The sequence below is a fragment of the Chelon labrosus genome (genome assembly GCF_963514085.1).
Source record: "Chelon labrosus genome assembly, chromosome: 1".
Taxonomy (NCBI): Eukaryota; Metazoa; Chordata; class Actinopteri; order Mugiliformes; family Mugilidae; genus Chelon; species Chelon labrosus.
This window is the reverse complement of record NC_140337.1, coordinates 24,752,642-24,779,074: the sequence shown is the minus strand read 5'-3', so window position 1 is coordinate 24,779,074 and position 26,433 is coordinate 24,752,642. Positions and strand designations below refer to the sequence as shown.

General features: G+C 41.6%; 2 protein-coding genes across 2 annotated transcripts; both read left to right on the top strand.

Annotated features, from left to right (window-relative positions):
- The first annotated feature begins 1,126 nt into the window (after positions 1-1,126).
- Positions 1,127-16,636, top strand: senp3b (SUMO specific peptidase 3b). Its single transcript, XM_084541228.1, has 12 exons — positions 1,127-1,144; positions 3,499-3,624; positions 3,908-4,594; positions 6,152-6,265; positions 7,570-7,681; positions 8,720-8,867; positions 9,270-9,317; positions 10,664-10,741; positions 11,371-11,508; positions 12,703-12,786; positions 13,525-13,575; positions 15,100-16,636. The coding sequence occupies exons 2-12, from the start codon at positions 3,537-3,539 to the stop codon at positions 15,208-15,210; spliced, it is 1,659 nt and encodes a 552-aa protein (XP_084397354.1). The 5' UTR covers positions 1,127-1,144; positions 3,499-3,536; the 3' UTR covers positions 15,211-16,636.
- Positions 16,637-18,424: 1,788 nt separating this feature from the next.
- LOC311485655 (eukaryotic initiation factor 4A-I-like) lies at positions 18,425-26,046 on the top strand. Its single transcript, XM_084541215.1, has 11 exons — positions 18,425-18,538; positions 19,960-19,996; positions 20,204-20,336; positions 20,447-20,586; positions 21,496-21,664; positions 22,232-22,341; positions 22,435-22,578; positions 22,719-22,856; positions 23,146-23,235; positions 23,614-23,693; positions 24,080-26,046. Exons 1-11 carry the CDS (start codon positions 18,516-18,518, stop codon positions 24,222-24,224), a joined length of 1,209 nt encoding a protein of 402 aa, XP_084397341.1. The 5' UTR covers positions 18,425-18,515; the 3' UTR covers positions 24,225-26,046.
- Positions 26,047-26,433: the final 387 nt, after the last annotated feature.

Below are 26,433 nucleotides of genomic sequence, written 5' to 3'. Positions count from 1 at the left end.
AAGATTAAAGTAAAATAAAATAAATTATAGTAAAAATATAGCAAAATAAAATAAGATTAAAATGAAACAAATTAAAACTTAGTAAAAATATAGTAAGATAATATAAGATTAAAATGAAATATTGTAAAAATATAATGAAATAAAACAAGCTAAAATATAGTAGAAATATATCAAAATAAAATAAGATTAAAATAAAATATAGTAAAGATATTCCATAATACAGTAAGATTAAAATAAAATATTGTAAAAACATAATTAAATAAAGTTATATACAATATAGTAAAATGAAATAAGATTAAAATAAAATATTGTAAAAATATAATGAAATAAAACAAGCTAAAATATAGTAGAAATATATCAAAATAAAATAAGATTAAAATAAAATATAGTAAAAATATAATTAAATAAAATTATATAAAATATAGGAAAATGAAATAAAATTAAAATAAAAGTAAATAAAATAAGATAAAATATAGTTGAAATATATCAAAATAAAATAAGATTAAAAGAAAATATAGTAAAATGAAAAAAGATTAAAATGAAATCAAATATAGTACAAATACAGCAAAATAAAATAACATTAAAATAAAATAAAATAGCATGAGCAAAAAATGTACAAAATTAGGATACAAAGAAATGTACGAGAAATTTACTAAAATTACTAAAAATAAATGTTTCTAGATGCAGTTTGACTAAATGTAATAATTAAAAGTTGACAAAGATGCCCTGACTCAAATGTGTCTCAGACTAATGAACATACTCGTCTAAAAACTAAATTTTAAAAAACAAAAAGGATCAAAACGTGGAACATTAACGCTTCTTTTGAGGAAGTCAGTGTCGTGTCTTCCCCTCACCAGCCGGTAGGTGGCGGTGATGCGCCTCTAGGCTGGTTCGCCAAGCGTCAACGCAACCACACAAGACACACACAGAAGAAGACGAAGAAGAAGAAGGACGGAAGGAAGGAAGGGAAGAAAAAAGAAGAAGAAGAAGAAGAGCCATCCGGCTGCTCCACACCTGATTTCATTGAATGAGGTTTAACACCACCTAGCATTTGTTTTGGTTCCAATCTGATTCATAAATAAATACGCTCAAAACCCAGTGGGAGGCAGCTCGACACACATTCTTATAAATCTGCGGATTAACGGTAAGCGTAACGTCGCACCTCTTCCCTCCCTAACACATGCACTACTCGTTTTTTTATTTTTTCTTTCATGTTGATGTTGCTAGCACGGTGTTTTCCTACGTAGCTAGCGCCTAGCTAGCCGAGGACAACATGGCTAACGGCTAGCATGTTAGCACGGGCAGATAACAAGGTGGTCTGAGGAGCTCTGGTCGTTTTTAAGTTGCTGATAATTATTCGCTACGGCGCTACGGTGTCCGTTAAATACAGGTTATTGGTAAAAACTGAGATGTGCAGTTAGCGGGAGCTCGTTTCAGCCTGGAACTGTGACGCCTGTGCTGCTAGCTAGCTAGCTAGCTCTCAGTGTGGGTTAAATTAGCCCTGGTGTGGACTGTTTCCTGCAAGAAAAAAAAACACAGCAAACGTTTCACGCGGAGGACGCACGCGTTAATGTTAGTGGGTGTTTTTAAAAGACAAAATGCGATGTCAACATTTGCACAATCGCTGCTGGTGGGTTTGCACCGTGAAAAAAAAAAAAAAACTCAAGCTAGCATGCTAATGTGGCTCTGACATGGATGCATATGGGCTGCCGGCGTTAACAGGGATGTTTGGAAGGAGCTGCACAGGATTTAAATGACACAACGCTGGTGTTTTGAGTCAGATTAATGCAGAAATGTAAAATATTAACACGTTTAACCCGCTCTGCATGTATATATAATTACACATATATGTATATCCTTCTCTTTAAATGGTTTATCTTCATTTAAATGGTTTCCCAGACTCAGTGTATTATCACTGAAGACATAAACACTATGAAGGGACACATGTGGAGTTGTGCAGCACACACAGAACGGTGGACAGATTGATTGACACGGTTTGTCCCGTGGGGAAATTTGGTGTCCTGTAGCATCATTACACAGAGGACAGGACCAACTGGCAGCACAGGTGTCAAACATAGGGCACGCGGACCCCATAGCGGCCCACCGGAGGGTCTGATATGGGCCGCAGCGTGAATTTGCAAAGTGTGAAAATTACATAGGAGACTGCAATTTTTCAATGAAAATAACTGCTGTCACTAATTTGTCCACTGTTTTAGTAAAAGAGAAGAAATGCGCCAAAATTGCACGTGTTTTTCTTAAGAATTTAAAAAAAATTTCAACGATAGGAGAATGTTTACATTTAATAAACGAATTTACTTGTTCTTCTTTGCGCTGAAACGTAATGGAAATGGAAAAAACCTGGAGTTGTGTAATAACTTATAGGTTATTATGCTGTTATGTTACTGGTCCGGCCAGCTTGACGTCAAATTGGGCTTTATGTGGCTCTATATAATAAAAATATAATATATAATATACATTATATATAACGCAATAATTGCTGCGATAGACTGGAGACTAGGGATGTGCCATCTAAGGCGATTCGCTTTGATTACGACTCAGGGTGCTACGATTCGATTATTCAACGATTCTCGCGCTTATCATGATTTTTTCCCCATTCAGGATTTCTAGTTTCCTCTCTCTCTGTGACTACTTCATACTTGTAAACAAGGTATTTGTCAGTATCCATTAATTAAAGTAACAACAAATTTGGTTTGTCCTCCAGAGGACAAGTGGTTACAGAAAATGAATGAATATTACGGATGCACCGAAAATTTTTTGGCTGAAAAAAATAAAAATTTCTGTGCATCCCTAATGAATATAATGCAATAAATATGGATATGAAGATATGTGGTAATATAAAATGTATAAATACCGTGTACAATAGAGTAAGAAGTTATTAAATATGTCATACTGTGTAACAATATGTAGTAGCAGAGCAACCACAGTCCAGTTGGTTCCTCACAGGGAGGCGGCGTAGAGACGTTTGTCTTGAGGGACAAACAACCTCCTCAACCTGTTACTAGCATCTCTGTCCGGATGTGGTGTCGTGTAGAGGCTGGTGGACGTTGTTCAGACCTCAGCTTCCTGAAAAAGTATTAAATAAACCAGAATTTTATGTGTATGATTCTTTAAAGTAGTCACTTTAGTAGTAGGTCTTCACTCTGTGGTCTAACTCATCTTTAAACCATGTCAGCTGGGTTTAAGTCGGGTGTTTGTGCAGGACATAGCTAGCCTAATCTGATGCTCCTCTATTTTTTGGGGGTCAAAAAGGCTTTTTGACTTCAAACCCACCTCCATGCTGGAGGTGGGTTTGAAGTCATTGTCCTGTTGGGCATCAAAGCAAAAGGTGGCCTCTAGAAATGAATATGTGAGAGGATGTGTTCAAATGTTTCACTGGTACTTTACTGTATGTGTTTATAGTACTGTGTGTGTTTATAGTACTGTGTGTGTGTGTGTGTGTGTGTGTGTGTGTGTGTGTGTGTGTGTCGGTTGTCGTAGGTGACGAGCTGGCGCAGGTCGTGGGTTGTCCTTGGATAATGCGTGACAGTGGTGGCAGTCTGGCCCAGAACCGCTGGCAGGGAGACCTGGGTCTGACCACCGTGGGGCAGGACGACACAGGAGGAGGTGGGGCGCTTTACTTGTGTTTTATCATCCCAGTGGCACCTTCTCAACATTTAGGCTGCACTTCATCAGAATCTGCTTTTTAATTTGAGTGTTTTTAGAGAAGAAGAAGCAGAAGCAGTTCCCTTTCCAAGAGAATATTTGAGTTTATGGTCAATAAACTCAGGCAGTAATTACTAGATTGATAGATTCTTCATTCAGTAATAGTAAAATTCTATTTCTAATAAAGGTGGAGCTTTTTTAATTAATAAACTATATTACGTTCTGTGCTCATGTTTGTGTGTAGGTGGGATTCCCGGAGACCACCTCATAGTCCCAGTGTCGGGTCACAGTGTGTCCAGCCCCGTCCACCTCAGACTTGGGCACAAAGAAAAAGGGGGCGAGTATGTCGGCGAGGAGGACGGGATGGGCGTGATAGAGGCAATAGGGGACGAGGACGAAGTAAACAATCTAGACGGGGAGGACGTTGGCGAGTTTGAGGGCAAAGGCTGGGAAAACAACGAGGACGAGGAGGAGGAGGAGGACGGCGAGGGCGAAGAAGATGGAGACCAGGAGGAGGCGGAGTGGGACATCCCAGACTTTCTCGCCCAGTACCCTCTTCCGCAACAACAGCACCAACAGCATCACGGACAGCAGCAGAAGGTAGAAAAAGTTGCCCCCGTGGAGGATGCCGTGTCCCCGGCGGACGCGCGGGAGCTGTTCATGTCCAACCTCAGCCGGTACAGGGCTCTCAAGAGGCTCCGGCGCTTGCAGCGCTTGCGGCCCCACGGCGGCCTCGGCTTCCGGCTCACTCAACATTGGAAAAGCTGGCGCCAGCGAGCCCGGTGGGTGTGCTCGGTGGCGCACCGGTGGAGCGGCAGGGGGCAGAGGTACAACGCGCACGGCAAGCAGAGGAGGATAAAAAGGCATCGGCAGTCCACGTACCACGATGAGGACGACAGCAACGACGAGCGGTTCACAGTGTCTGAGAGAGGTACTGATGTAAACGTTTACTTCTGCTAATGCGTTCAGTTAGCTGGTTGACAGGTTCTTATTCTAAACACGTTTGCTCGTCTCTTCCTAACGTCTCCACAATATCTTTGCCCGTCGGCCCGAATCCTTCGGTTTCTACTAGGGATGCCCCGAATATTCGGCCACCAAAAATTTTCGGCCGAAATTCTTTTATCACCGAAACAACGTAGCCGAAACAGGATGTTGTGGTGACGCAAGCAAAAACCGCAGCCAGCACGGGCATGTCTGCAGTGTTGGATGTATTTCAATATATGAAGTATTATATAAATATTATATAAATACCCACTGATAGCGATTTGCATTTAATATATATTTTCGGCCGAAAATTTTTGGTGCATCCCAACTGGGAAACTTCCTTGTTTGGATGTTCCTTATAAAGTATTGTATAAATATTATATAAATATCCACTGATAGCGATATGGATTTAATATATCACCTGAACTCCAAACATCCAAACAAGGAAGTTTCCCAGTAGGGATGCACCAAAAATTTTCGGCCGAAAATTTTTGGTGCATCCCTACTGGGAAACTTGCTTGTTGAAAATTTGTTGCGGTTGTTGCTTGCATCATCACATCTTGTTTCGGTGAGAAATTTTCTGTCTTTTATCGCCGAAACAACACGTGGAAGCAACAGCCGCAACAATTTTCGGATACAAACCCGAAGTTTTTCGAAAATGCACTCTCGGGCCATTTTCGGCCAAAAAACTTCAGGCTTTATGATTATGATTCTTCCACTTACACAAAAAATTAGTCATGGAGTTCCACAGGGTTCTGTGCTAGGACCAGTACTTTTCACATTATACATGCATCACTTATGCAGTACTATCAGGAAACACTACGTAAATTGTGTATTGCTGTGCACATGACACCCAACTACATTTATCTGTTTTGGCCGTGTTGTTTCGGCGAGAAATTTTCTGGCTTTTATCGCCGAAACAACTCGTGCAAGCAACAACCGCAGCAATTTTCGACCAAAAATGCACATTTTGCACAAATCCCAGTGATGTAGCCAAGGCAAAAGGAGTGCTCACTACGTTGACCGCAATGACCAGTAGATCGCGAAGGCAGTGCGGGTAGATCGTGTGCCATTGGGGGAAAAAAAAATAAAATGTTTTAAATGTTTGTCTGATCATTTATCTGCTGCACCTCCAAAACAAACACAACAACTTCATTTTCGGTTTTCGGTTTCGGCCGAGAACTTTCATTTCGATGCATCCCTTTGGTCTCTACTGACGACTCACTCAATATGTAGTGGAGTACTTCTTGGTTTGGCTCCACACATGAGATTATATATCATTCAGAGCCGTAGTCAAACAAAGGGAATCTCAGCAGACTGTAATCGTAGCTGCTCTTTTGTGGTAGCAGTAATAAAATTCACGTGTGTTATCTGTAGAGTAACTAAATCTGCGAGTCAGCTTTATAAGCCCTTCATAAATTTCTGCAATGGCAAAAAAAAGCAGAAAATAAGCGCCGAAGCATCCTATTCAAATGTGTAATTTGCTTTTTCTTTTCTCTGACAGATAAGCAGATAAATGGCTGTTCTTCAGACAAGCAAGAGGACAGAGCGAGATGGCAGATGGAGGTCAAACCAGTGGAGCTGGCCCTTACTGAGGAACACACGAGTTGCGTCAGTGGTACGGATTAGTTCTCGCGACATCTCTTGTTTCCTTTTATGCTAACTACACAGCTAGCTTAGCTACGTGCAGCGGTTTCCTTTTCCACACTCACCTACTGATGTGGCTTAATGATTTGGTTGGTTGAAGCTAGTCTGTGATGGACGGATGGTGTAGCAAGCTAGGGATGTCCCGATCAAGTTTTTTTGTCACATAATTTTTTGCTGCCGCTTCTTCTACCTCGTCTTTTGGCAGCTTTGACGCTAGCCAGCGACGAGGAAGTAGAAGTTTAGACGCTACAGGGACTTTGTTTTGGCTAATGGCAGACCTAAAATAAATAACTACAAAGGTTTTTTGGCTTGGCTGACGCCCGATACGATCAGATTATTTTTGGATCGGCCCTGATACCAATGACAATCTCCCTGTTGCATCAGACAGCAGTCTTGTCTCCGTTACCGCTGCGTCGTTTGACCCAATCGATCACAATATTTCACTCTGGAGACAGAAATGTCTCATCATTATCCAAAAAACTGGATTAAAATTATTTGAATCTTATTTATCAAACAGATTCCACTTTGCCAGTTATGATTCTTCCACTTATAGAAAAAATTATTAGTCATGGAGTTCCACAGGGTTCTGTGCTAGGACCAGTACTTTTCACATTATACATGCCTCCCTTATGCAGTATTATCAGGAAATACTACGTAAATGTCCATTGCTGTGCACATGACACCCAGCTATATTTATCTATAAAGCCAGACGTTAAACTCTTTGGCCCAAAGCACCTTTCAGATTCATTCATTATGTAATAATATAACCGGATGGCATCATGTTGGCTTCCAGTAGTACCGTAAAGAACCTTGGGGAAATAATTATTTGGCACATTTGATCAGGACTGCCTTCTTTCGCCTGCACGGTGTTGTTAAAATGAGGAACATTCGAGCCAAGTGTCGTTGAAAAAGCTCGTTTATGTAATTGTTACATAAGGCGGTCCAATTATTATCTCTGAGAGGCCGACAGCTGATCCAAAATACTGGAACGAGAGCTTTGACAGGAAGATCCAATCACTTTAGAAATGCCTGGATCGGGACAATCCCATAACAAACCATCTGGCACGTCAGGTTAACGAAACTCATTGTGTCATTTATCATGTCCAAGTACCAAAAAATGTAGTGGGTTGTTATTCAGACAAAGTGTGTGTAGTAATAAGTGTCTGTTAAATCTGTAAAAATATATGACTTGCTTGGATCACATGACAAAAACATAGTGTGTGTTTTGAAGATGCCAGCTATTTATACCGTCTTATGTGTGTCTTGTGTCTGGAGGTATCCTTGAAGAGTCCCTACAGCAGTACGGCAGTTTGATCCCCATCCACGTGGACGACATCGTGGAAAAGCTTCAGGACATCTTCGGCGAGAGCTTCTCACAGCCGCACAGGTCAGAAATTATTAGGAGGAAGAGGTTGACGAAATGACGAGCTGAAAGGATTTTTGAAACTTATTGACGTTTATCAATACAACAGTGGGACGTGGTGACTCTGGAGAATGGTTAAAGGGGAACTTATGTTTTTTTACAACCTGGACCTTATTTCTGGCCTAAAATACGATCGTTTACTCACCCATATAACTTTTGTGTAATTTGTAGTCGTTCAGACGATATTTAGATCCACCTACGTCCATATAGTGGGAGTGACTGGGGCACCGAAACGCAGCCTCTAAATAACGCATTATCTGCTGCGAAACTCGTTCATTTCACCAATATTTTGTTATGATATGCTAGTGCTATTCCCTGTTGAGCCTGGAGTTACCTGTTATCATCATCCAGGGTCTGTAGATTGACCTACCGACCCCGGATGATGTCTTCTGACCTGGATGATGTCATCTCCGAGCGCCACGTGCACCCGTGATGGTCGGCTTGTTTACCTGTAATTTGCTGCTGCTATGGTTCGTCCACAACCTCAGAATCGGAAAAATATTCAGCCATGTTGCAAAAAACTAGCAGTAGCAAATTACAGGTAAACACGCCGACCGTCGCGGATGCGTGAGGCGCTCAGAGATGACATCATCCAGGTCAGAGGTTAGTAGGTCAATCTATAGACCCTGGATGATGATAACGGGTAACTCTGGACTCAACAGGGAATAGCACTAGCATACGATAACAAAATATTGGTGAAATGAATGAGTTTCGAGGCAGATAATGCGTTATTTAGAGGCTGTGTTTCGGTGCCCCATTCACTCCCACTATATGGATATACGCAAGTCTAAATATCTCCCGAAAGGCCGCAAATTACACAAAAGTTATATGGGTGAGTAAACAACCATGTTTTATGCCAGAAATAAGGTCCAGGTTGTAAAAAAACAGTGGTTTCCCTTTAATATAATTAATGGTAGGGGAAACTCTGCACCTCAATATCTCAGTATCTCAATGATTTGTCCATTGAGTTAATGTGTTTGATCTGTTGTCGATCTCTATTAGGAAAGCAGTGGTCCAACATCTAATACAGTCCTTCCAGCGGTCGTCAGGATCGGTCATGGCTAAAACGTTCAGGGTCAACTACAAACGCCACGTCCTGACCATGGACGACCTCGGCACGTTGTACGGGCAGAACTGGCTCAACGACCAGGTACGGCAGCATTCTGGATCAGTGGCTAGCTAGCTTGCGTGGCTAATAGCAGGACCCAGGAACAAGCTCATCTGAATGCAGTGCAGGGGTTTTATTGTTTTAATGACATGTGTGCTGCTTTGTTTTGGTTATATTTTAAAAAGCTGGTTTGTTTTGTAGGTGGAGGACTTTGCTTTCTTACATAATACTACTAATAATGTGTAGGTGGTGTTGTACAGCTATGTGTCAATAGCTGGGTCTCTGAACTTCACGTAATCACAGACCAGCTCCAATCATTTCAGATCAAGGCTCTTGTTTGGGCTGTAGACATCCTTGTTTGATTTAATTTTAATCAGAAAAGTGTTTTCTGTGTCTGATTTCTTTAAATGTTCCATCTTGGCGTGTTATTTCCGTTCTGTGCAGATTATGAACATGTATGGAGACCTGGTCATGGACTCAGTGCCAGATAAGGTAAGAAGATTAAATCATACCTGTCCATTAAAAGACACTTTATACATTAGATAATTTACCTGTGACATCCTGGATCACAGAGTGAACCTCCGTTCAGAAAGACTGGATGTGGTCACGTGACCAAAACAAGTGGATAAATGTACCTTTGTGTATATTTAAAACAAAGGTTGGAGGTGTCAGGGAACAGGTGTGTAATAAGTTATTATTTAAATAAGGCTCCCAGACCAGTAACAGCATAGTGAGCTAGAAAAATAACAACAACTCCAGATTCGTCATTAGTTTTAGTGCAAATATGAACATTATGAAAACAATCAGTTAAGGTGAACGTTCTTCTTCTTCTTCTTCTTCCTCCTCCTCTTCTTCCTTCTCCCCTTCTTCTTCCTTCTTTCTTCTTTTCAATACTCTGCCTCCTCCTCCTTTTCGTCTTCCTCCTCCTCCTCCTTCCCGCTCCTTCATCATCTTCTTCTCCTCCTTCTCCTACTACTCTTCCTTCTTTCTCATATTTGCCTTCTTCCTCCTCCTCCTTCTTGTCTTCCTCCGTCTCCTCATTTTCCTCCTCTCCTTCTTCCTTTCTCCCTTCCATCTCGTCCTTCTTCTCCATCCACTTCTCCTCCCCATCTACCTCTCCTCCTTCCCCCTCCATCTTCTTCTTCTCTTCCTTTTTCTACTCTTCCTTGTTCTTTCCCTCCTCACCCCCTTTCTTCTTCTTCCTTCTTTCTCATATTTGTCTTCTTCCTCCTCCTCCTCCTCCCCATCTACCTCTCCTCCTCCTTCTACTCTTCCTTGTTCTCCTCTCTTCCTTCTTTCTCACTTTTGTCTTTCTCCTCCTCCTCCTCCTCCTCCCCATCTACCTCTCCTCCTCCTCCTCCTTCTACTCTTCCTTGTTCTCCTCTCTTCCTTCTTTCTCACTTTTGTCTTTCTCCTCCTCCTCCTCCTCCTCCTCCTTTTTCTCCTTCTGTTCCTTATTCTCCTCCTCTCCTTCTTCCTTCTTTCTCCTTTTCATCTTCCTCCTTCTCCTCCTCCTTATCCATCTCCTTCTCCTCATCTTCTTTTCTCTCTTCTTCCTCCTTCTCTTTCTTATTCTTCCTTCTTCTTCTCCCCTTGCTTTGCAAATTCATCCCGCGGGCCAGATTGGACCCTCTGGCGGGTCGGCTTCGGCCCGCGGGCCTCATGTTTGACACCCATGCTCTGCAGTGGTTTGATAAATAAATGAACTTGTTCACAACACAGAGATCTGACTTTATTAGTTCAGTTATTAGTTTATTTTCATTCTTTGCTACAGATCAAATGTCTTATAACTCTGTCATGTACCATCGTTCTCATTTTTCCCCTGTTCTCTTCCTCAGGTCCACTTTTTCAACAGCTTCTTTTATGATAAGCTAAGGACAAAAGGCTATGAAGGAGTCAAACGGTGGACAAAAAATGTGAGTGGACGAAGTACAAGACACCGCCTTTAGTGGTTTAGTGGTTTTCTTAAGGCTACGCCACATTTCTTCCTGGAAGACGCTTTTAATTATGCGTTGGACAGTTCTTAACCCAGTTTTAGTAGTTTCTACAATCTCCTTAGATGTTTTCTCTGCTTAATACATGCCAATGATTTGACCCTTCTCAAACAGACTAACATCTTTTCCACGACCACAGGATGTGTCTTTAGACATGGTTGTTGAAGAATTGAGAAGCTTCTCACTGCATCAGTTGGGGTTAAATAACTTGTTGCCAGCTGAAAGATAATCACCCATGCAGTAATTATCCAACAGGAGGCTCCTACCTATTTGCTTAGTTAAATCCAGGTGATAAGGACACAATGACAGCTCCCAGGTCTCGACCACCAACCAACCGTCAGACTAAATTCACTGTATTAGTCCAAGTATTCAGCAGAAACCTCCACCCAGAGGCTAGCAGGGAAAACAGTCAGTGGTTGGGGTTGGGTGAGGCCTTGGATCATGTTGTGAGTTCTAGACGTTTTGGACGGGAGGAAGTGAAGTGAGGTGCTTCTGTTAGAAAGTGGATTAATTCTCAAATAAATGTATTAACCCTTCGTTTTGTACGCCAGGTCGACATCTTCCAGAAGGATCTGTTGTTGATCCCCATCCACCTGGAAGTTCACTGGTCGCTGGTCAGTGTTGACATTCCTCGTCGAGCCATCACGTACTTTGACTCTCAGCGGACCCTCAACAGGCGATGCCCAAAGGTACGACGTACACGGAGTGACTCAAAACTTTAACAAGGTTGTTTTAAGCCTTTGATACGGCATGCGTCGGCAGTGGCACGTTTCTGGAAGCAGAGACGTTGCACTTTACAGCCAATATGGCGTCATTATGATAATTTAACTTGCGCCTCTCCTCCCAGAAGGTTATTACACTCTTACAACATGCAGTAAATTGTAAATAACTGCCAGATATGGAAAGTTCCTGACCTTTATATCGTCAAAATAACCAAAAGAAAAAACGTCCTGGCTTGGTGTTAAAGGGTTAACGTTACAAAGACAGTTTTCATGGAAGATGGGAAGAATATTTAGTCAGATAAGAGCTTATTGAGGAACGTTTCTGTTGGATAAAGTAATAGAAATGAGAAGAAAGAAGGAATAAGACACTTGAGACCAACAGCTGAGACAAACCCTGGTTAGTCTACACTGTTGGACATTATTGACAATGAGGAGTTCAAGCGCTAATGAGGTGACTAATGATGCACATGTTGATAAAGCCCAGTAGAGACGCATGTTAACACTTCATCTAGCTTTTATTTATTGGTCCATGCACCAACGGATTCATGCAAAGCACACAAACATTGGTTTTCGATACGCCAGTGTTGTTGGAATTCTAATGTCATTACAGTTGTGCATAGGTGAGATTTTAATGGAAGACAATAGGGTCAGAAAACAGAACAAAAATACACGTCAGTGATGTTTTTCTTCTTTTTTTTTGTTGAAACTGTATGTACTGTATTATAGAGTTCCTTAGATGGTGTTTTATCTGTATTACATCTGTATTGGCCATTACTGTAGATAATTTATTGCCATTTTTAGTTAGACTTTCCTGTTTTTCAGTCACTTCTTTATCATAATTACTCTGCTGTCATTGCTGCCACGTCAGAAAAGGAAAAGACCACAGGATGTCTTTCGACACGGTTGTTGAAGAAATGAGAAGCTACTCATTGCATCAGTTGAGGTTAAATAACTTGTTGTCAGCTGAAAGATAATCACCCATGCAGTAATTATCCAATAGGAAGCTCGTACCTATTTGCTTAGTTAAATCCAGGTGGCCATAGGCAGTGTATTTTTTTATTATCATCTTACTCTGCAAATGTTTTATTGAGTAAAAGTTAAGTAAAAATGCTTGCTCTATATATGTCTATACTCTATATATATTTCTGTTGTTGATTCCAGCACATTTTCAAGTATCTGCAAGCCGAAGCCATCAAAAAAGGCCAGCGAGACTTTTTGACGGGATGGAAAGCCTTTTTCAAAATGGTAACGTTTAACTTTACTGGTTGAAATTGATTCAGGAAACTCTCTTAAACTGTAAATGTGACTTGTATATACATCTACACATTCACACACCAGCGCGAGGAACTCAGTGTTTAGAAAATCACCGTTTTCACAAATCCAGTGGGTCAGAAGTTTCCATGTACCTTTAAATAGCTTGGAGATTTTCAGAAGGTTGTGTCATGGTCGTAGAAGCTCCTCATAAACTAATTGACATAATTTGAGTCGACTGGAGGTGTAGCTTTAAGGCCCTAACCTAAAGGCACTGACTCTACCATCAAACAAGAGTTGATGGTCAGAAAAAGAAAAGTCTTATTCATCCCTAAAAGCAATTTCCAAATGTCTGAAGGTCCCACGTTCACCTTTACAGACGATATTATGCAGATATAAACACCGTAGGACCTCCTGGAGGTGAACCTGCTTTGGTACAAAGGGTAAGCCGCCAATCACAGAACAACAGGACCTAAACATAAGTAGAATACAGTAAATATCTGAAACAAGTCACTGAAGAAGCCACTGCTTCGAAACCACCATTAAGAAAAAAAACAGGTAAACTTCTGACCCACTGGAAATAAATCTTCCTTTCTATTATTCTGACATTACACATTTTTAAAATAAAGTCAGGGAATGTTTATTGGGAGTAAATGTCAGGAAAATAAAGGTAAAATAAAATGTATTTGGCTGTAGTGTTTTTTTTAAAAAACCTTGAAAACTGTTTTGCAGAATGTGGGTCGCCAGAACAATGACAGTGACTGCGGAGCTTTTGTGCTACAGGTGAGTTTCTCGTGTCACAGCCCACGTCCACGTGCATGCACAACAAAATAATTTGCACTACAGGGGCTTGTAATCTGATTTCTCATCACCCAACCATGCAAACATTTATCCACACATCGTGGGAGCACTTCAGATACCACAGAGGTTATGAGATTGAGACTGTTGGCTCTTGCTTCACAGCCAGTCCTGGTGTGCATTGTTGTTAGGGATTGGTGCATTGGTAGATTTGACGCCACAAGGACGTGGTTTTGGTTCATGGCTGACCTAAAATAAATAATATCAAGCTTGATATCGAGCCGATCATTTAAAAAAAATAAAAAAATCATACAAAAAAGGATCAGCCTTTATATCGATCGGGACATCCCTGGTTGTAGCCCATGTGCATGCACAAAAATACGTAGTAGGACATCACCCTTTGCATGATGGTCAATCTTGCTTAAAGGGGAATTACATTTTTTTACAACCTGGACCTTATTTCTGGCATAAAATACGATCGTTTACTTACCCATATAACTTTAGTGTCATTTGGAGTCGTTCGGACGATATTTAGATATCACGTATATCCATATAGTGGGAGTGACTGGGGCACTGAAACGCAGCCTCTAAATAACGCATTATCTGCTGCGAAACTCGTTCATTTCACCAATATTTTGTTATGATACACTAGTGCTATTCCCCGTTGAGTCCAGAGTTACCTGTTATCTATTCGTGGATGTGCAGCGGTTTGTTGTTCTTTGGCCAGCTGTTCCTCTCTCTGCCTCCACATCCTCCTTTCAACGAGCTCCTCATCCGTATACTCTGGCTCAAAACGGTAAGGACGTCCATCATGAACAAAGTCGTCGTCCACAACCTCAGAATCGGAAAAATATTCAGCCATGTTGCAAAAAACTTGAAGTAGCAAATTACAGGTAAACAAGCCGACCGTCGCGGGTGTGCGTGGCGCTCAGAGATGACATCATCCAGGTCAGAGGTTAGTAGGTCAGTCTACAGACCCCGGATGATGATAACAGGTAACTCCGGACTCAACAGGGAATAACAGTAGTGTATCATAACATAATATTGGTGAAATGAATGAGTTTTGCAGCAGATAATGCGTTATTTGGAGGCTGTGTTCCGGTGCCCCATCCACTCCCACTATATGGATATACACAGATCTAAATATCGTCTGAACGACTCCAGATGACACCAAAGTTATATGGGTGAGTAAACGATCGTATTTTATGCCAGAAATAAGGTTCAGGTTATAAAAAAAAAAAAAAAATGGTAATTTTAAATCTTATTTCGCATCACCTACACAAACATTTATCATTGTGGGAGCCTTAGAAAGAATCCTGATGTGCATATTTTGTGAAAGCTGAATGTCTAGAAATTGCTCCTTTGCAGTAATTTCCCAGCATACGTATCTTCTATGAAGCTAGCGTCTGTAGGAACACAACCTACAGTTCAACAATACAGAGTTTAATGTTTTTTTTATTCATTTATTTATTTTATTTCCTCGTTTTTTTTCCCTCCACCATCCCACAGTACTGCAAATGCCTGGCGCTAGGGCAGCCTTTCACCTTCGGCCAGCAGGACATGCCCCGGCTCAGAAGGCAAATGTACAAAGAACTGTGTCACTGCAAGCTCATCCTGTAACCTAACCACCCCCGACTACTCCACCTGCTCCCCTCCCCCGAAACCCTGGCGGGAGAAAAAAACAAAAAAAACAACAAAAAAAGACGGAAGGACAATGACGGAAACAAAAAGGAGGACGACGACGACGAGGGGAGCAAACGATTGACTAGTAAAAAAAGACTTTTCAGAAAACTTTGTTTTTTCTTTTCTTTCTCTGAGAACATCGAGAGCGGTTACTTATACTCTACGTGACGTCATTATTTCACCTCGTTTTTTTGTCCGTGTTTGCTTCCCTGCTTTCATGCTATTAAAAATGTCCATGTCATGGTTATTCTATTCTGGTTGACAGAGGCCAAGACGAGCTTCCTTTCTTGGAATGTGCTAATTATGCATCCTACTTATGTTTCAGTCCGAAATGGAGCATAAATATATTGAGGGAGGGGGGGGATGGGGTAAAATCAAGCCCGGATGATGATGATGATGATGATGGGTTTTCACCACAGTTAAGTCCGCCCCGACTTTTAAGCCTGAACAGTGAGCGCAGAGGTTTTTTTTTTTTTGTTTAGATGGCAAAATTATTTGAACCACTTTGTGTAAGCTTGTAGTTTAATGGTACCAGTGAGTTTTTTCATCCATCCATCCATTCATCCATCCAGTCTATGCTTTAAGCTCACATCTTTAAAAAAAAAAATAAAGAAAACAAAAAATGAAGAACATTGACGACAATAATATACTAGCCCCGTTCTACTGCCAGCTTTGTGGACGTTTTGTGTCGCCAAGGCAAAGCGACATGTTCGGCCGGTGTTCAGTACAAAGCGACGTCTCCCGCCTAAAACACGTTTTCAACAATTTCATCGGGAGTATGTTTCGCAGGACTTGACGCTGGAAATGAAACCATTTATTTATTTTTTTTCTAGCATAGGGAAAACTAAATTTTTGGGACACTCCTTGGGACACACTACGTTATTTGCCCGTCTACCTGAAACCTTCTTTGACTCACTTTTGCCAGTCGCCAAAAAAAGAAATAAATAAAAAATACAACTTCATGTTCTCGAGATTTTAATCTCCATCTGTCGCCAGCCCCTGGGAAAAACAAAAAAAAAAAGAAAAAAAAAATCGGATTGCATTTATCTTTTTTCTGTGTATTATCGCTATCAGTAAATGTGGTGATATGCTAATTTGCTTTTAACAAACGGTGTTAAAAGGACTATGAATCTGTGCTATTTTTGGAGTACGTACGAAAAAGAAAAAAAAAAAGATATCTTCTGTTAGTATGTCTTTGAAAAAAAAATAAATAAAAAAAAAAAAAATCTTTTGGGTAAGGACCACAACAGGCACATTATGTCCACAGTGGAGATATATTGTTCTCCTTGCTCTCCTTTTTATAATAAAGACAAATTTGTGGATAATTGTGTTTCTTTGCTTTTCTTGTTTTGTTTTGACAGTTCTCTATATACCTTCTTGCGATATGGTTGCTAAAAATAAAAAACAGTAGCAAAGAAGTGATGGTGTATTTTATTAATGCTAAGTGTCTAAGCTAAGAGTCCATATTTTAAGTACAGTATATTTATTAAAATACTGTTAATCGGTGGGGTAAAAATTACACAGAAAAGTCAGCCAAGTTGTGAAAGTAGACAAACAGAACCCAGTTAAACAAATGGAACGGAAATATTTTACTTGTGAATTTTTTTGTTCAAGAAAATTAGCCAATATTACATATCAGTGAGTTTGATCAAGTGTCCAGGCAGTGTGTAGAAAACAAAGTACATATATGATGATGATGATGATAAGAGGACGCCCACTGTTGCTGGGTGCAGACTCTAACAAAGCCACTGACACTTGACGGCATTCAGATGCAAAAAAAAAATTTACAGAAAATTTTTGTTCCCTTCAGAATTTTTTACTTTTCTGCATAAAAGTGATTCAAAACATCAGCGGATTTTCATACAAGTCCTTGAAGTAGACAAAGAGAACCCAACTGAACTAATGGAAAAGAAATATTATACACGTGTAATTGTTTATTCGAGGAAATTACCCTATATTACATATCTGCGAGGTTCAAAAGTTCATTTTAAAGCCAAATTACAGAAACAGGTCTTTCCAATTAATGTAATGAGACTTAGGTGTTGTTCTGTGTCCTGTTAAAAAAAAAAAGAAGTTACAAAAAAGTTCAGAAACCACAAATAATCCTCAATCAGACAGACTGAGAACAAATGGAGGAGATTTAAGACGACTGCCGCCCTCCACAGGAGTGATCCACCAACAAAGATCACTAGAAAGACTCACGATGGTGTCCTCGTCCAAGCGTTCCAGGTGAGGACCTCATGAAGCAGGTTGAGAGCAGAGTGTTGCATCCTACAAGCTCAAAGCAAGGTTGGCTTTGTTTAATTTGCGAAACCTAAATCTGTTTTTGCTGTGTTCATACTTATAAATAAAGCAAGTAAAATTGTGGGAAAACCCCAAAAGTCTCTGGGCCACATTCACACTGAATGGACGGGGAGGGACACTAGGAGAACCCTGGCTGATAGCTACCATACTCTTTTTAATCAGTCTGGGAGGCGCTATAGAGTCGCTCTGGACAAAAGTGTTGTTAAAAAGTCTTTTATCCCCAAATAATGTATGTTTACAGCTGGCAAAAACTTCTGTCCATCCCTCCTGTAACTGTCCTTTCTTTCTGTCTTTCTACCATCCATCCATCCTGTTTCTATCTATCTATCTATCTATCTATTATTTCTTTATCCATCCATCCTGCTTTCTTTCTTTCTTTCTTCCTATCTATCTATCTATCTATCTATCTAGTCCTCATCCATCCTGTTTCTATCTATCTATCTGTCTAGTCTTTATCCATCCATCCATCCTGTTTCTATCTATCTATCTGTCTAGTCTTTATCCATCCATCCATCCTGTTTCATTTCTTTCTAATGACTTCCAGCTCCAGTTGAGTTTCATTTTTGAAGCATTACATAAGAACGACGACAATGAAACATGCGGAAAAAAAAAAAAAATGTCCGCGTTGACAAATGGCTGAGCGGAGACTTGGGGAACCTGCATTTCTTACTCCGGGGTCGCCCGGATGAAAGGAGCGTGGCCACCGCCATGACTGATAAGTAAACCCCGCCCCTCTCGCATCCTAAAGGTAGAGCAATCGGGCACTTACCGTAAGCCGATTGCTCCGCCTACTAGTACATGACGTAGACGCCGGCCAATCACAGGCAGCTGTGGGCGGGGCTACGGCTAAATGACGGCGTGCTGTTGCAATGAGAAAGCCTCTTTGTGCATGTCAGCGTATATAAGACATTTTTGCGGCAGTTTCTTTCTTTGGAATAATGTCGGCTGAATATGAAAATAGGTAAGGAACCCCGAGTATGCCCTTTACGAGAATACACGCGTGTTTCGGAGAAGGAAATGATATACTCTTCTTAACGTTACGTTTTAACTCGATAAAATGTTCGGGATGCGTTGATATTTGAGAGGACGCATGGCGGCTGTTAACTGTGGTTGCCCAACACCCGAGGCCTGCCGATGCCTAACGTCACACGTTTCCTCTTTTAATAAAATCGGGCATAAAGAGAAAACGACGCTTGATTTGACGAAGCCTTTAAAGATATACGTGTTTCCTAAATTCGTTGGGGTTTATTTCAAGCGGGGCGAGCGATATTGTTAACTCCGATCGTGACCGAGTCGGGATGCTAGGATGCTAACCGGCGGCGCCATGAGTAGCACGTGATGGAGCCTGGTCTGGTCTGGGGCCTTCACGTGTTCCGTGGCCTTTTATCTCGCTGTTACCTTGATATTAAAGACGGAGGGGTGTTTGTGAGCGGGACTGTCCGACACACACAACACAACACAAGCCTCTTGTGTTCGGCTGTGACATTTTTTTTAAGAAAATAGTTTTTATTTAGTGGGCGTACGTTAGTCGTGGCAGTGTGACGAGCTTAGCCGCTTGGGACAATGCCGGTTAGCTAGCGTCAAACGGTTAAACGCCTCCACTCTATACTCTACTGTTGGCGATAAAATACACGCTCTCTCAGCTGAACAATGTCGGTTTTGTGTCTTTTAAAAACCACTGCTCGCGTTTGACCCGAAAATTTGACGTGTCTCCTACAGCGGGGCCCAGTACAGACGGGAACAGGGCCCCCCGAGGGGGGGTGGCTAACGTGTTAGCAGGCCGCAGCTACAACCGGCTAACGTTCTCTTTTTTTTTTTTTTTTATCCTTGTATCCTCTCAAACGTTGTAATGAACCTACACCACAGCCGTTAAGTTTATGGCGTTAAAGGGAAAGGAGTCGTGTTTTTTTTAAATTTGTATTCGACGGTTTTCGACGTGTTTTAGTGCGTTTATTTCTTTTTTTAACAAACGCCGAGTCTCTTCCGACTCGCCAGCCCCGGCTCGGGGAGTCGACCATCTTGAATGTGCTCGTCGGGCTGGTAGAAATGGCGGACCGTTAAGAGCCGTTTGCTGCTGTACGGCGTGGAGAGGAGGCGAAATGTATAAAAATATATAAATATATGTGCGGCACAGCAGCGGCTATATGTGTGGCTAAAAGTCGAAAAAACGTGTGGTCGCACGTTCAAAAAATTTTATGTCACGCAGTTTTTTTTATTAAAAAAATTCCTATAATTCAGTTTTTCTCCATATACATTCATTAACTAGAGAAGAAAATAGCATATTCTGTATTTTTTTGCCTTAACATGACTATACACGTCTTTAATTAACATACTATTAACATAATAATTAACTGTGTGACTCTATTCTCTTGTCATTCTCAGTGGCCCAGAGGGCATGGAGCCAGATGGGATCATTGAAGTAAGTTGTTGTTGTTGTGCTATTAAATGTGTGTGGGCCTTCTGCATCATGACATGTAATATATCTCTAACTTAGACACAAGGAAAGTTGTACGCGAGCTAAAGTTACCCCAGAATCACTGACGTGTTGTGATCTTTGCGTGAAAACAAGAGATGTATACCCAAACAGAAACCGCTCACCGCTTGTGTTTTGTCTCTCTCTTCTCAGAGTAACTGGGACCAGATCGTGGACAGTTTCGATGAGATGAACCTGCGCGAAGCTCTGCTCAGGGGAATTTACGCCTATGGTTTTGAGAAGCCTTCCGCTATCCAGCAAAGGGCAATTATCCCTTGTATCAAGGGTGAGTGGTGCATATCGATGTGTTTTGAGGACTGTCCGTCCATCTATAGTTGGCTCACTTGAAAGTGACTTGACGTTGATTGTTTTGTTTTTTTTTTTTTCTGGGATAAGGTTTCGATGTGATCGCTCAGGCCCAGTCTGGCACTGGGAAGACTGCCACCTTTGCCATTTCCATCCTCCAGCAGATTGATGTGGAGCTGAAAGGCACTCAGGCTCTGGTCCTGGCTCCCACCAGGGAGCTGGCTCAGCAGGTAGGTCCCACGCCTGTCTCCATTTTTTTTTTTTAAAAAAGAAATCTGGGAGGTTTTCGGTTGCATAAGTAATGATCGGCAAGCAAACCGCCAAGACGCAGTAATCGTTTGTAAATCGATATCTTATTTAAGTTTCACCGCATACCACAGAAGTGTAGTGCCAGAGGTCGTTCCTTGAGTATAGTACTGACACAAATATAGAGGCACTTGAGTAAAAGAATAGTGTTTACAGTCAACCTGCGCATGACGGCGTTGACTTAACTGGAACACTTAAGAAATGACCCTGAGCTTTCTGAAACTAAATCCCCATTCGAATGCTGGATTGAGACCGGACATGATGTCTTGCAGCCTTTGTGTGAGTGGGTGGAGAAGAGTCCAACCACTTGAGCTGACTCACTAATCGTTTCTGTTCATGCTCCATTAACACCCAGATCGCCTTTATAGTGCTGGAGTCAGTAATTACTAGTTAAACCTTATAATAAATGGAGACAGAAGCCCTCAGCTGGGTGTGTCCTCCTCCTACACCTCAGGACTAATCACGCTGTGGTTAATATTTAAACGTTAGAGAAAGAGCTGCTGTATGATGATGATAAACATGCGTGTCAACTGACTCTGCCAGTCCCTGGTGTGTGGATTCTCTCGCTGGCGTTTTGCCGGCGGGAGTCTTCAGGACACCAGGGACCCAGAGAAGTGATCATACATACACTACTACTGAATACAGCACTCACGACGACTAAAGTGACGAGTCGGAGCACCGCAGATTGTTCTTAAAGGCCGTTGCGAGTCTTAGTACGCTTTGTTTTAAAATCCTTCCGTGTTTGACTCTAAACCTCCTCCAGCGTGCCGCCTACAACACTTTAATTCAGCAGGAAGTCACTAAACGTCGTTGTCCTCCCTCCCTCCCCTCAGATCCAGAAGGTGGTGCTGGCTCTGGGCGACTACATGGGAGCCAGCTGCTACGCCTGCATCGGAGGGACCAACATCCGCAACGAGGTCCAGAAGCTGCAGGCCGAAGCACCCAACATAGTGGTGGGAACCCCAGGACGTGTCTTTGACATGTTAAGTCGCAAGAACCTCTGTAAGTTACCCTGGAAGACGACGACGACGATGATGATGATGTTTGTCTTTAAAGTAGAAAGATCTGCTGTATGATGATGATAAACATGCGTGTCAACTGACTCTGCCAGTCCCTGGTGTGTGGATTCTCTCGTTGGCGTTTTGCCGGCGGGAGTCTTCAGGACACCAGGGACCCAGAGACGTGATCATAACCTACACTACTACTGAATACAGCTGTTGACAAAGAAATGATAAAACCAGACAACATTACTGAGAATGCAGAAGTTTAACGTCTTTCCTGTTTGTTGATGCAACTTGTGAATCTAACATGAGCTGTAACTATTCACAGGAAAACGCTGTGTGTCAATACTTTGTCTTTATTCATGGTTCATGTCATGTTTATTCAACCTTCAATTAACAACTAGTTGCTACTTAAACTGTCCCTGCCTCTGTAGAGCCTTAATTTCCCTCCAGGGATAAACAAAGTCCTGTTTTATCTCAAGTTCAGGGGCCACATGCAGAACAGTTTGATCTGAAGGAGGACAGACGAAGATATGAATCCTAACGTGTTTGTCGTTTACTGTTGCAGCCTCCAAGTACATCAAAATGTTTGTGCTGGACGAGGCCGATGAGATGCTTAGTCGAGGATTCAAGGACCAGATCTACGAGATCTTCCAGAAACTGGCCAGCAGCACACAGGTGAGAGGAAGCGCTCGGTGTTCACGGATCATCGCCCGTACTCTGCACAAACGGGTCGAGTCTGACGCCTTTTTGTCTTCTGTTTTTTTAAAGGTTGTCCTTCTGTCGGCCACCATGCCAGCCGACGTGTTGGAGGTCACAAAGAAGTTCATGCGTGAACCAATCCGAATCCTTGTAAAGAAGGAGGAACTGACCCTGGAGGGTATCCGTCAGTTCTACATCAACGTGGAAAAAGAGGTGAAGAAACGTTTTCCACTCCAGAGCTGAGTCTTTAGTGCAGTCCAGTGGTGTAATTAGTTAATGGCAGTGGATTTAAACTGAGTTTTTAAAGCGTCTTAACTGAACTTGCTCTCTGCTGCTGCCGTGGCGTCCCTCAGGAGTGGAAGCTGGACACGCTGTGTGACCTGTACGAGACTCTGACCATCACACAAGCGGTCATCTTCATCAACACGAGGAGGAAAGTAGACTGGCTCACCGAGAAGATGCACGCCAGAGACTTCACCGTTTCTGCTCTGGTAAGTCGACTCCTCCTCCTCATCATCATCATCATCGACCCTAGCCTCCTCCACACGTCTTAAAGCGTCCATCTGGACTATTGTTGAATACTAGTAGAGCACGTCTTCACACAATGAACCTCCTCTACGTAGCCGTAAATCAGGTCAGGGGAGCTGTACGTGGCATGTGAAGTTACTTGTATAATCTAGTTGTTGAGTCGTTTCTAACCTAGAACAGCTTCTAAAGAGACAAACTAGTCCCTGAAGTCCACTGCTCTTCATCTTGAGTTTTACTTACTTCATCTTCCAGCACGGCGACATGGACCAGAAAGAGAGAGACTTGATCATGAGGGAGTTCCGCTCCGGCTCCAGTCGAGTCCTCATCACCACCGATCTACTGGTACGTTCAGCTCCGTGTGTGTGTTTTTTGTTTTAGGTCCAAGGTTCCCTCTCCTTCCATCTGCGGTGTTTGAGAAGGACTGAATGTTCCTTGGGAAAGAAATGCGTCTGCCCTCCACTGTAGCTGGGTTCACTTGTCCCTGACTCACAACTATATGGCAGATCACACTAAGTACTCTGAAGTAATGAGTACTGACTTTACTACTGTAGTAGTTTAGGTACCTTTGTTTGTGGCTTGTTAACGGTGTATATGTTTTGGCCTCTTTCAACGTTAAAGCTCTGATTCATGTTGAGATTTAAACTAAAATATACTGAAGTGACTAGAATAGAGTTTTACTCTACTTTAAATGTCACTAACATCTATTGTTTTCCTTCTCAGGCCAGAGGTATTGATGTTCAGCAGGTGTCCCTAGTCATCAACTATGACCTGCCCACCAACAGGGAAAACTACATCCACAGGTAAAACAACGCTCCTGTTATGTGTTATCCTCCTAAAAGGGACTTGATTTTTATTAGACACACAGTCGTGGTGTCAAATAACAGATTTTCTTTAACTAAATTCACTTAAACATCTTTTAAAATGAGCAAAGTTGTAGGAAAAACAGTTTTTGGGTATGGGAGGCTCAAGTTAGGATGTCCATGGTTCCTTGTAGTAACGTGAGGGTTGTACAAAACTGATATTTATCAAATACTGACGTAGGAAATGTCTAAAAGTTTAATTTATTTAAATCGTACACCACTTGGTAACCGTTGTGAGCCAGATTTTCCATTCTGTGTAACTCCAAATACTCTTGAAGCTGCCACATGTTTGATATTTTATTTTCCCGCTTGTGTCTGTGCGCCAGGATCGGTCGGGGCGGCCGCTTCGGCAGAAAAGGAGTAGCCATCAACATGGTGACCGAGGACGACAAGCGAACCCTGAGGGACATTGAGACATTCTACAACACCACCGTGGAGGAGATGCCCATGAACGTGGCCGACCTCATCTAGACGGCGACGACGACGACGACTCCAGACGCCCTTCGCCTACCCCGACCTGCTCATTTTTACAAGTCAAATCTCGCTCCCTCTATATGATCTGAATTCTAAAGATTTTTTTTTTTGTTTAAAAAAGAAAATCCACCGTGACTTTACCCCCCCCTCCTCTCTCTACATCCAAAACTTTATTTTTATTTTTTTTTCCTCAAATGGGTTTTTGTCCATCTTAGAAGGGTAACCTGCTTAAAAACGGCTTCATCTGTACCATATCGTTTGTTCATATCGGGAAAACAAAAAATTTATTCCCAGCAGTTAATCTCTCTCTCTCTCTCTTTCTCTCTCTCTCTGCTACAAAACCAAAGCCGCGTTTCCAAAAGCGCAGATATAAATTGAAACCCTCCCCTTCAGCGTCGAGTCGATCGACGGTCGATGAGACGCCGGGGGAGGGGCCATCCGATCCGATCCGATCCGTCGGGGGCGGGGGAGGGGAGGCTTTTTGTGAAACGCGGCTGAGGGTTTTGCTTCGGCGCTGCTGGTTAACTTGAGTGCTTTGGACTTGACGACGATGACAACAACGCTCCAAATGGAAAAAAGCATTTGACCAGATCAGTATTAAACAGTCTTCGGTGTACTTAAACGGCTTTCAACATCCATCTCTGATCATGTTTAAAAAAAGCAAAAAAAGTTAAAAAAAAAGCAAAAAAAAATAAAAAAAAAAAGAAATTAGCAGTTTTTCGGGGTCTAGCGTACACGGGGGCATATTCAATAAAAAGACCTGTATAGTAAAATCCGTCATGAATGAGTGGTTTTACCATTTTGATCATTTTCCTGATTTATATATATATATAATTTTTGCGGCTATCGTACTTTCTTTGGCTCCTCCTACATTTAGCGTTCAGTTGAAGACTGCTCACCACAGTCGTTTGGAGTCAGACGTTAACGGTAAGTTTTAAGGAGACTTTATTTTTGATTTTTTTTTTTGTCTTTTGCATCCTGGCCCAGACATCTTGGTGTAATCTCCATCTTGAAGTCTTCAATGTTCTTGGTCATTTTAAGGTTTTTTTTTCTTTTCTATTTTGATTTTTAAAGGAAGTATCGTGGGGGAGGGGTAGGGGGCGGGGCTTGTTTTTGACGAGGCAGTGTAACCTACTTCTAAAGTTTTCTCAATGAGGTTGGCGTTTTTGACTTTGAAAGGACCAAACTACATGATTAGTGCTCATCCTCCCCCTTCCTCCCCTCCCCTCCCCCACTCCCCTTATTAAAATACCTGTCGTCCCGGGGGGTACATGCTACCAGTGCTATTTTTTAAGTGAATTTATGGATTGTTAACCTTTTTTGAGACAGAAACCGTGTATCAAGTTTTCTACATTGGATTCTGTATAGTATTTATTTTAATGGTCTTTTAAGAAAAAAAAAAATAATAAAATAAAAGTTTCTCCTTTGTAACAGTTTAAGCTGGCCTCTGCATTGTTGGATAGCGTTGGAAGCTGTTCTGGCCAAAAACACTTGTGTGTGGAAAGTATTTTATTTTGGAGACCTGGTGGCGGCGGCGTCGGTCGGTTAAAGCCGGCGAGCCGAAGAGTGTCGATGGAACTGTTGAAGGCCTCCAGTTGCCTTTTAGTTTTTTATTATTGTTGATGTTTTCAGGAGTTTTCCTTCTTCAGCTTCGTTTCAAACATTTCATCGTGTCATTACTTGGTTGTCGTCCCTCGCTAAATATTTAACATCCTGGGTGTCTCCACGTCAAGGCCAGGTTGTGTCTGTGAAAATCTGCCCTTGATTACACATTTAAAAAAAAAAAAAAATACAGTAATAAAAATTATTTACAACCTAAGCTTTTTTTTTTTTTTTTTTTTTTTACATTTAACCATAAACTACAAGTCTAATTTATCATTAAAACTGACAATTATTAAAATTAAAATGCCAACAAAGGTGATAAACAGTATCAGATGTGTTGCTGGAGTAGATTTATATATTTAAAAGCTCATTAAAATATGGTTTAGTGATAAATTATTTTAAAGGGAGTCAATGGTGTTTATGGTGTGTTGCCCTCAGTGGCCTCTAGGTGGTGCTGTAATCAAGGTTATTTCAAAAACGGGCTCAAAAGTCAAAGTACCGCCTTCATTTACATGTTTGCTCCAGTAGTCTGGTCGTTCTTTTGCTATATTTTTAGTTTTTTGCTCTGATAATCTAATTTTAAAGTATTAGCACCGTTATAAAC